Raw genomic sequence first — 11910 nt, 5'->3', positions numbered from 1 at the left:
AAAAGAAGCACCCGTAAAATGATGATTAAACTGGACTTAAAAAGTATAGTGTTATTTCCGTAATTAACTCAACACATTATAGATAACAATGCTCTCACTAAAACTTTTTACCACAAATTAGTAGTTTTTTTAACTTAATAAAAATTGATGGTTAAACAAAACCTTAAGTAGTTTTTTTTTTTTTTTTTTTTTTTTTTTTTTTTTTTTTTTTTATCATCCCGTTTGTAATCACTGTTATCTATATACAAAAAAATTTAATCAACTATTATTTTGATAATGTTTGTACAATGGGTGTTTTGGGAAATTATGGATAACATTAGTAGATGCCAAAGAAAATTCCTGTAGGGAATAATTGGCCCCTTCAGTTTCGACACTATTTTTACTCTTCGTTATTCACTTTCGTTTTCACACTCTACTGCTCTACTGTATCTCTATCAAGTCCAGGTCAGTCTTTCTCTCTTCATCGTATGCCCTATTTCACCTTCCGAACTTCAGCTCTATGTTCTTCACACTTCAACTATTCATGTATCTAAGAGCCATTCTCGATATGCTTTTAATTGATTTTGCTGATAAACACCCCATTTGGGGTTTTTGGGTTTGAGACATTGTAAAAGACTTAATCGAACGAATATATCTCATTTTCGATTTTTTCAGTTATGTTTCTGATAAAAATTAATATCTTTAGGTTTCTCTGTAGTCGTTGTCTTGTCTAATGGTTAAAAGTAGAATGGTCGATTGATTTTCTTTTTCTTCATTTACTCTGAATATGAATCTAGTCAGATGTTCTTTACTTTTAACCCCCACACATTCGTATTAAATTTAAGGTTTGAAGTTGATTCTATATAAACTTACCATGCACAGAAGAATGTTTTCAGCAACTGTATGTTCAATTTTAATTGCATATCTTCACTTTCTTTGTAATTATTGAAGGATAAAAGTTAAAACCAATCAAATTGATACAACACAACAACGTATCGAGATCGATTAAATCATTAGAAGCTAAAATGGGGTTGTTAATTTTCAATGGCAGACAATATAATGGAAGAAATACTGTCTCAATCAGATAACTACAGATCTTCATCATCTTCAGCCAGCAGTCCAATTACTAAATTACCCTCCAGTCACTTCTACTACTTAAGAAAACCCGGTTCTTTAAGAAACCCAATTTCATTCGAGGATTCACCAGATTGGGACGACACAGATGTTGAGCTCAAGGTGGAGGAGGGTCGCGACACCATTAACGCTGCTACCACAACGGCTTCACCATCTCCTTCCAAACTTAATAGCAGGTCCTCGTCATCATCATCCCCACCACCACCGGTGGCTAGAAAGATTTCAGGCGCTTCAATTGTATGGAAGGATTTGACAGTCACCATAAAGGGTAAAAGAAAGTATTCTGATAGGGTTATAAAAAGCTCAAATGGATTTGCTTTACCTGGAACAATTACAGTGATCATGGGACCTGCAAAATCGGGGAAATCTACCCTTTTGAAAGCTCTTTCAGGTAATGGGCTGTTTCGTCATTATCTTTTGCTTCCAATTTACTTTAATTAAACTTTAACATAATGTTATTTCTGATTGTATGATTTAGGGAGATTGGATGATTCCGCAAAAGTGTATGGTGAAGTATTTGTAAATGGCGCAAAGTCATCCTTGCACTATGGATCATATGTAAGACTCCAAGATTACTACTTGATAAAAAGAGTTAATTTCCCCTTAAACGAAAGCTCTAAACATATTCCTTTTTTCCATTTATAGGGATTTGTCGGGAGGAAAAACACACTTATTGGCTCACTAACAGTGCGTGAATATCTCTACTACTCAGCACTACTTCAACTTCCTGGTTTCTTATGTGAGAAAAAAAGTATTGTTGAGGATGCAATTCTCGCAATGTCATTGAACGATCATGCAAACAAGCTTATAGGCAGCCATTGCTGTACAAAGGGTCTTTCTAAAGGTGAAAAAAGACGCATCACCATTGCTAGGGAGCTCATAACGAGACCACATCTTTTGTTCATAGACGAGCCTCTGTATCACCTCGACAGGTCACTTTACAACTTATATTTTTATATATTGCATTCAAGCTGTTCGATGAAATGCCTAAGAGAATCTTCAATCTTAAATACTCAGTGTTTCTGCACTACTTATGATGGTGACATTAAAGAAGCTTGCAAGCAATGGGTTGACACTTATTTTCACAATTTACCAAAGTAGCACTGAAGTTTTTGGTCTGTTTGACCGAATTTGTCTTCTTTCAAATGGAAACACTTTGTTTTTTGGAGAGACATTGGCTTGCTTGCAGGTAAAAGTTTCATTTAAAAAATATCATGTTTTGCTTTTATAAAGAAAAGGGTACTTTTGTAATTTTGTAAATGATCTTTATTCTTTACTCATGTAGCATTTCTCAAATGCTGGATTTCCTTGCCCCATCATGCAAAGTCCTTCTGATCACTTTCTTCGTGCCATAAACACAGACTTTGACCGGATTATTTCAGTCTGCAAAAACTGGCAGGTAAGTGCTTCTTTTTTATTTCCGCAAATTACAAAAAAAAAAAAAAAAAAAAAAAAAAAAAAAAAAAAAAAAAAAACTTTATTACTTAAATTTTTTTTCCATCAAATCACTCAACTTTTGTTTCAAATTAACCTTTTTGACTGTTTATATAATGTCAAAATGGTTATAAGCCACAAAATGGCCCAAAGTATAACCTTTTTTTTTTATTTTATTTATTTAGGGTTAATCTCATAAAAAGCATTATATTCTGTTTTTTCCGGATTAAACCTCAAATTTATTTTTTGCCTGAAAAAGACCTTGTATTTTTTCGTTTTTTCTAATCTGGCCCTTTTAGTCGTTTTTTTCGAAAAAAATTGTAAAATGCGAGGGTTTTTTTTTTTTGAGAAAAACTAAAAAAGTTGAGGGTTTATTTGGAAGCATTTAGAAGGTTGAGGGCTTTTTTGGAAAAAATAAAAAAGCACAAGTCCTTTTTCATTGAAAAAATAAATTTGAGGTATAATCCGGAAAAAAACACAAAATATAAGGTCTTTTACGAGATTAACCCTTTCATTTATTTTTACAATTTCCTCTTTTTTTTAATAATCTTACTATATCCATAAACTTTGGCAGGATGACAATGGGGATCTTTCATCGGTTAATATGGACACTGCAATAGCAATTCGTACGCTTGAAGAAACCTACCGATTGTCTGCTGACGTGGCAGCAGTTGAAACAATGATACTAAGGCTAACCGAAAGGGTATACAATAACTAATAATCATATTTCATTTTTCTTTTTACATTTTTTTTTTTATTGTGGGCATGTTAGCATGTATGATTATGAATCTTAACTTAAAAGTTATGACAATAGGAAGGCCCGTTGCTCAAAAGCAAGGGTAAGGCAAGCAGTGTGGCAAGAATTGCAGTATTGACTTGGAGATCATTTTTGATTATGTCAAGGGATTGGAAATATTATTGGCTTCGGTTAATTCTTTGCATGATGCTTTCGCTATGTATTGGCACTATGTTTTCGGGATTAGGTCATTCGCTATTGTCCGTTGAGGTATGTTTTATAAAATTTTTGTTGGTGATTCTTTTCTAATTAACCAAATCATGTTGCAAGTGAATAAAATGAAAAAAAATAATAATTTCTTTTGATGGTTTGCAGATGAGAGTTGCTGCGATCTTTATGTTTATATCTTTTACGTCGCTCTTAAGCATTGTTGGAGTGCCTATGCAATTGAAGGAGGTGAAGGTGTATGCTTGTGAAGATTCAAATGGACATTCGGGAGGATTTGTTTTCTTAATGGGGCAATTGTTAGCGAGCATTCCGTTCTTGTTTCTCATCTCAATTTCATCAAGTCTAGTCTTCTACTTCCTCGTTGAGCTTCGAAGCGAGTTTAGCCATTTGATGTATTTTGTGCTCAACTTTTTCATGTGTCTTTTGGTTAACGAAGGACTCATGTTGGTTGTTGTCACCATATTGCAAGATACGTTTTCGAGTATTTCAACGCTTGTGTTTATACATGTAAGTTTGTGATGCTAACAAATATCTTATGTAGCATCCACACGCTGTGGCACGTACCAAGATATTGTCTGCTTTTGACAACCTGACACAAAAAGCAAAAACTTCCCATGCGATTACCCATCCTTGTACTACTCTAATCCAAGCACGCTTAACTAAAGAGTTCTTATGGGATCATGGGATCTGGTGCCCTCACATTTATACCGATCACAAGAGCCTCAAATACTTGTTCAGTCAGAAGTGAAGTCAGAAGGATTTGAATATGAACTTATGAACGAATGAACGATTACGACTGTGAAATTTTGTACCATCCAGGAAATGCAAATGTGGTAGCAACGTTTTAAAGGCATGCGGTCACATCCTGGACTCTACGGTTAAGTGTGTTTGGATGAGAGCAGTAGTAGGATGGGTGACTCGCTGGAAAGTCAGGTTGCCCAAAACGGACAATATTAGGGATCTTACGTCTTATTGTGAAATAAAGATATAATTTTGAGAATTAAAAAACATTTTTGCTTATGCTTTTGATTTTACAGGTAGTGATGATGCTTTCGGCTGGCTATTTTCGAATTCGAAGTGCTTTGCCTAGGCTAGTATGGATGTACCCTCTATCCTACATTACCTTCCATACATTCTCAATTCAGGTAGAGTTCATTATACTCTTTGGTTAAGTTATTGTGATTTTCCAAGATTACCCTTGATCAACTTATGTAATCACTATATTGTATTTTTTGTTTTAGGGAATCTTGGAGAATGAATATAGTGGAGTTTCATTTGCAGTGGGGGAAATGAGGACTGTTTCGGGTTATCAAGCTCTTGAAAATGTATATGATGTGTCTCCTAATGATCATTCCAAGTGGAAAAATTTATATATTATTTCTTTTATGGCTATTTGTTATCGAGTTGTTGTGTTCCTATTGCTACATATTTGTGTCAAGAAGAATGTTTCTTTATTCAGATTTGTATGTTGTAAAATGAAGATCAATGTCGCACAATGAATAAATATATGTTCGTTTTTTTTATGGGTTGAGTTGTTCACGGAAAAGTGTATCTTACACTTTTCCCCCAACTTTTTATACAACTTTAAAAAAAAAGATTTCAACATGTTGAAAACTTTATTTATTTATTTATTTATTACGTTGGACTTATATTTTTATCACATTTAACATATTTTATTAAGATACTGTTAGAAACACTTTTGTTTTATATATTTCCTTTTACATTTTGACTTTTGTGTTTTCAAAATTAAACATAAGGAAAAGATGTTCGTCGTCAATTTTGGGAAAGAAAAAATGATTTATGGACTGTGCAAATAATGGTAATAAATTTTAAAAAGACATGTCTTAACAAATGCATTTTGTTCATAAAGGATGGCATTTTTAATCGATCTAACAGTATTTTACTTAAATATGTATGAAATTTCATAAAAGTGTAAGTAGAGATCTTAAAAAAATGTAATAAAGGTTGGATTGTAGCTGAATTTTTTTTAATAGAAGTTGAAAAAGAAAATTTCAATTTTTCTTTGTTGGAAAACTCAATATTGTAAAATTCATTTTGATTAATTGCTAGGCACTACTCGACCAACTAGAAGACATCTAATGATTAATCTCTGTATATATAATGAGTGAAACAATATAAAATGATTAAATTTTAACACTTTGAAAAGTTATATCTCAATAGAAACTATCTGAGGTATGATTAATGTTTGTAGTAATTATATTAACATATTTTGTTATTATATTTACGGTATTCACGAACTTTGATATAATATTGGTCATATTTAATTTTTTAAAATTTAAGAAATTAACAATTGATGGTCCTCGATTAATTCACGTCTAACCGATTAATTTCTTAACCTTAGTTTACCGACTAGCTAACGTAAAACGTTTTTTACAACATTGACAAAACTTAGCCAAAACTATAAAATGAAAGTTGACATAGTTTACTAATACCATGTAGAAAGAATGAAAAAATATATTAAAATGTTTTTTTTTTTTGGTCATTTAAGGATGTGCAAAATCGTACAGAAAAAAAAAAAAAAAATGCGAGATGTACGGTAGGGAATACCACTCTCCCTGACAAATGGTATTGTCAAAAATGCATGTTTAGTGAGCTCATGAACCCACTATTTGACTCTCCTTTCTTCATTTATATATATATATATATATATATATATATATATATATATATATATATATATATATATATATATATATATATATATATATATATATATATATATATATATATATTTGGATAATAAATTGTACCAAATGATATGGATCGAAAGAGATTATTTTTTCATATGTTGTAAATTGTAATAGACAATAGTTAAATAAAAAATAAAAATATGTGATGTCTATGCATGTAGTTAAATAAAAAATAAAAACAGATGTTTATGTGTCATGTATATTATCAATTCAATTCAATCTATTTTTTTTAATAAAAAAACTAATTTTTCTATCTTCCACTTATACAATCTAGACCGATCTAATTATTTACACTCATTAACAATCCAACCAAACTTCATTTTAGACTAAAAATATATGAAAAAAATTATATCAATATTGATTTTATTTTGTAGAGAAAAATAAATTATATATTTCAGGATGTTTTATTTATTTATTTATTTTTACCAAAGATAAAATATAGTAATTAACTAAAATCCTAGCAGTAGCAAATATAAAAATGAATTTAAATATACTTACCTAAAGAAGACGCATGGCAATATGAAAAAATAAAAAGAATTAAACCTTTTGGTGAACCGGCTCGTTGCAGCAAATTAGATAACCAAGTTTATTTATTTATTTATTTATTTATTTTTAACCAACCTTAAAATCACCGATGGCACTTAAAGACAACTCTCATAATTGCCTTTTCGAATACATTCTTATCTCTTCGTTACATAATAGAAATGTACAATTATACACCATTTTATCTTAAAACCTTCAAAGCATGGGACATTGAACTTTCCACTAAAACCTTGGAAGGCATAACTACGAAAATTTGATCAGAAGTTTTATATTGAAAAGGGTCATGTCAATGTTTGTGTGTTTCTTGAGAGAAAACGACCGGACTAATAAAAGGACACTCCCACTTGATTTTTCAATAAAGTTTGATTCCCATTAAGATATTTGGAAACATGAATGGTTAAATCAGTTGGGTTTACGTATTTATTAATGTTTTTGAATCTAGAGTGACAACACATGGATTTTCGTAACGTTTTTGGAAACACTCACTATATTTAATATTTGACTTATGATGTGAACACTTAACGAAGATATGCTAATATGCTACTAGATGCACTTTTTTTTTTCTTGTACTAATGGCGTCTAGGTGTTTATATCGATTTTTTTTAGGTATAAATATAATCAACATTGTGTAGGATTTTTTTTAATGACAGTATTAATAGTTAACATTTTAAAAAGTTATTATTTTTATGATATTAGCTTATTATTATTTAATAAAAACTTATTGATATATAGTATATACATTTGTCATAGGTTTAACATTTTCGAAAGTTTTCTTTAAAACTTAATTAATTAATTTATACAATATTTTAAAAAGTTTTTTTAAATCTAATTTGTCTATTAACACATGTATATAATTATTGAACTAAAATATTACTGAAATTATCACGTACATAATTAAAGAACGATTATATTATCACTATATTTTTTACTATTTCATATCGATGTATTTTGATTGTTTGAAAAATATTTTTAATGGTCATTTTTTTGAGAAATAATATTAATTTTAACTTTGCATATTCAAATAGATTTATTAATCAAAAATAAAATTTATTTAGCATTTTAATCATGATCGATTCAAGCCGATTTAAGGTCCCGATCAAAATAAAAACACAAGACCCTTACAGTAGACAACAACTACATTAGATAACTTTATTTTATTATTTTTTTATTATTTTTTTTTAATTGGGAGCATTTGTTATAAAGTTATCATTATATTTTTTGTATTAGTATTAGTCGCTCATTTTTTTTTCTTTTCTTGGTATCAGATAAATATTTTTTAGGCAACATGTTATCATTTTAAATTTATAAAACAATGAAAAAAAAAAGCAAAAAAACGAGAACACCTAGTTATAAACTTATTACGTTGAATCGTTTTACAACAACAAGGATACTGATTTTTGAACCATTTTTTAAACTCCAACAACAAGGATTTCAAAAATTATGATGCAAAAGTTTCAAGTTAACCACATAAATTCAGTTAGAAAACACATAAATTACCTTCTTTATCTAAAAACTAAAATGAAAGAAGTGAAAAATGTTAATGAAATCTTACAAATTACATGAATCATAACATCAGATTAATACGAATAAAAAACCAGAAATCAAAATCGATGAGTCTGGTTGAAATCAGATTAACACAAATACAATATCGATCTTTTTAAAGGATGCGTGAAATAAGATTATCAAAATTGATGTATTAAGAAAGATTGAAAAAAAAAAATCAGAAATAAGAAGGTTGCATGAAAAAAACTAAATTGATTTATAATTATGAATTGGTTTTTTGTTACTCTTGGAAAATCATAATTGATTCATAGTCTTTCAATCTATGTTCGAGAGATGTCCAATGCGATGATTATTCAAGATGAATTGTTGGTCCTTTAATCTTCTCTATGGTTCTTTCATTTTTTTTCACCCCTTATACACAATATACTCTAGTTTATTTAGTTATTTATTTATTTATTTATTCTATACTAACATAATGATGGATATAAAAATGAGGCTCTAGTTATTTGAAGGTCTTCGACCATCATTCAAGCTCCATCCATTGGCAAATCAATATGGTTTAAGTATAATCTCTTTTCAACCATATTTTAACCTCTCCAACTTTATAACTTCTTCTAGTTAATTGTCTTTAACGATATGCATTTGTAACTCTAAAACTTTTCAATTTCTTTAACTTAATTGAATGATTAATTGCAATCTTTTACCTATATAAGAACATTATCTTGCATTCTTGGTTACTCATTTTATTCTCTCATCTTTTTTATATATAAGAACATTATCTTCTAGTCTTGGTTACTTACATTTTTATATATAAGAACATTATCTTCTAGTCTTGGTTACTCATATTTTTTTCTCTTTGCTTTTCGTTTTTGGTATATAGAGTGTTTGACAATGAAAAAGAAGGTTGTAATTGTTTATGTCTAAAAGAAAGATTTTAATGATGAAATGTGATGGGGAGACATGATCTTCTTTGTAATCGAGATTGATTATCCAAAACAACTTTGATGTGTTTGGTGTTTAATTCGTCTCATATAATATTTTTTTTTGATATTTTTATTAATGTTTTGCGGTATTTTTATTTCGTAATTTAGTAAAGTGCATCCATAAGTTATACTTTAACAAAAAGGCTACATCATCGCCTATTTTGAATGTTAATTTATTTTATTATTGTATTTATTTAGTTAATCTTTATATTGTTATAATATGAATAATTTAAGACATGTTTTTTTGTTATAACTCTCAATATACAAAGCTTGATATAATTTATAATATACGGTCGAGACTCTATAACTCTTATCTACATCGTGATGCAAACTTTTATCATAGGATCATATAAACATACAATACATTTAGTATCTTTTTAACCAAAATATGATAACTTATGTCATTATAATTTTTTCCTACGTCTTCTCTCTAAAAGACAGATGTATTATTTTTCGGTCATTTTATTGAGAAATTGTGTTTCTATAGATTTTTTATAACGATATAATGAATCATTTTTAACAAACTCATCGGACTCAATTGTATTTGTTTTATATATTATATTTTAAAAGATACAACTTTATACATTAAACAATTTTGTGCAAATAATTTTTTATTTATTTTGATTATATTTGTACTTTTAATATCCAAATTCGTAGCTCTATTATATATTAAAACATTTATCCATGATTATTTTAATTGTATAATTATATTCCTGTGTAACATACTGGAATGATAGATTACACTGAGTTCTATTATAAAGATGGGTAAAATATGATATTATAAATAAAAAGAATGCCAATAAGATAAAATGCAGGTTCCTATTATAAATACGGGTAAAATATGATATTATAAATAAAAAGAGTGCCAATAGGGGTAAGATGCAAGTTGCTCTTTGGTTTTATAATCAAATATAGTTTATTAAAAATTAAAAATTATAGATTTTTTTTAGAAAATTTACAATTAATTTCTAAATATGTCACGTCATATATTATTAGTTTCGTGAAGAAACATTTGTAATGTATAAATATAATAAATTAAAATCCCGTCACCAAATTGTTTTTTGTCTAGATTATAGAAGACAAAAAATGTGCACTTTTTGGGGTCGACGTCTTGTGTTAAACTGTACTCGTAGTTGAAATTTCAAATCTACAACATGATAAAATCGTAAAAGATGGTAGAACAACATTTATTGTGTGTTTTTAGGTGATAAGTTCTGACTATGTGATGGCCTTCCATGTGGCTGGACCGAATTTAGGAATTATGATATGTATGGCCAATTCACCTGAGCAGATTAAGGGGGGATTTTTTTCCAAGATATTTTAAAAGTTGATATTGTGATCCTCAATTTATTATTATTATATTTTTTTTCACGAACAAACAAAATGAATTATTAGATGATTCATTTGTAAGATTATTCAAAAGAAAAAAATTTCAAAAAAACATCTCGATGATTCATTTATACAATGATTTTGTTATTATTCACTAAAATTATCATAAAAATAAATTTTTTCTTAATTTACTTAAAAATGTATCATAAAAATGTTTTTTTGGGATTTTTTTCTTGTGAATCATTTTACAAATGAATCATCTAGTGATTCATTTATTTTGTTTGTCAAAAAAATATGTAGAAAAAAACTTCTTACCGGATATATATATATATATATATATATATATATATATAGGCTTAGGGAATATATGGTTGTTATGTACCTAAACTTATATATAGAACCCTCCAAACTATGTAGTTTTGATCCATATATATCCAAGCTAATCAAGATATTTCATTTACTATTCTTCCTTGATCACGTGACTTACCAAAAGGATCGAATTTATGTTCTTTTTCTTCATTGCTTTTAAGAACTTAAAGTATTAAAAGTCATGACCATTTAATCAACCCTATTAAATTTTATATAAAAACTAATAGAATAAAAGATAAAAGAAAAAAAAAATACAATAACACAATAAAGCTTTTCATAAAATCATTGGATATAGTTTCTCAATCGAATGACAAAATGTTTGAGTTATGTTCGTTAAAAAATATTGATTTTTTTTTTTTACTTTTCCGATAAACTTCAATAATTATTTGCAATAAAAAGATATAAAATTGATTTTTTTTCATTTCATAATTTAACTCAATTCAATGGTATTCTATTAAAACAAAATTTAGAGAAAAATGAAATTGGATTTGTTTCGATTAAAACTACGTCGTTTAAATGATTCTATACCTAAGCTTAGGTAAATAACAGCCACATATTCACTTTTCCCAATATATATATATATATATATATATATATATATATATATATATATATATATATATATATATATATATATATATATATACGCTTAGGTTATTTTGTTTTCACTAATTATTGTGTGCATGTACAGATCTGAACTAACGGATGAAATCAATCAATGTACATGATTTGAGAGTGTATAATATTACAATGGAGTAACATGTACTCTATAATCACACAATTTTTAGCAAAAGTGTATTTTGAACAATTAACTACATTTATAAAAGGAAATTTTCGGATTTTTAGGGATGATTAATTCTCTTAATTTAAAAAAATCTAAAATTTTTAATTAATTCAATTTCAATTTTTACCGATTTTATTTTGTCAGAATATTTTTTGTTAGAATGATGCTCTTTCAGAA

The 11910-nt window shown here is 28.0% G+C and overlaps 1 protein-coding gene across 2 annotated transcripts; it reads left to right on the top strand.

The window, feature by feature from the left end:
* The first annotated feature begins 320 nt into the window (after positions 1–320).
* Positions 321–5116, top strand: LOC145001761 (ABC transporter G family member 3-like). 2 transcript variants are annotated; one of them, XM_078961110.1, is made up of 11 exons: positions 321–444; positions 1031–1504; positions 1592–1671; positions 1759–2045; positions 2131–2302; positions 2399–2512; positions 3122–3250; positions 3362–3553; positions 3659–4018; positions 4549–4656; positions 4753–5116. In XM_078961110.1, the coding sequence occupies exons 1-11, from the start codon at positions 324–326 to the stop codon at positions 5008–5010; spliced, it is 2295 nt and encodes a 764-aa protein (XP_078817236.1). In that variant the 5' UTR covers positions 321–323; the 3' UTR covers positions 5011–5116. The 2 variants fall into 2 exon arrangements, with proteins under 2 accessions (XP_078817236.1, XP_078817237.1); XM_078961111.1 differs by lacking the exon at positions 321–444 and adding an exon at positions 507–525.
* The last annotated feature ends 6794 nt before the right edge of the window (positions 5117–11910 follow it).

Source organism: Lactuca saligna, chromosome 6 (genome assembly GCF_052625555.1).
Source record: "Lactuca saligna cultivar CGN05327 chromosome 6, ASM5262555v1, whole genome shotgun sequence".
Taxonomy (NCBI): domain Eukaryota; kingdom Viridiplantae; phylum Streptophyta; class Magnoliopsida; order Asterales; family Asteraceae; genus Lactuca; species Lactuca saligna.
This window is presented reverse-complemented; position numbering and strand designations above follow the sequence as displayed.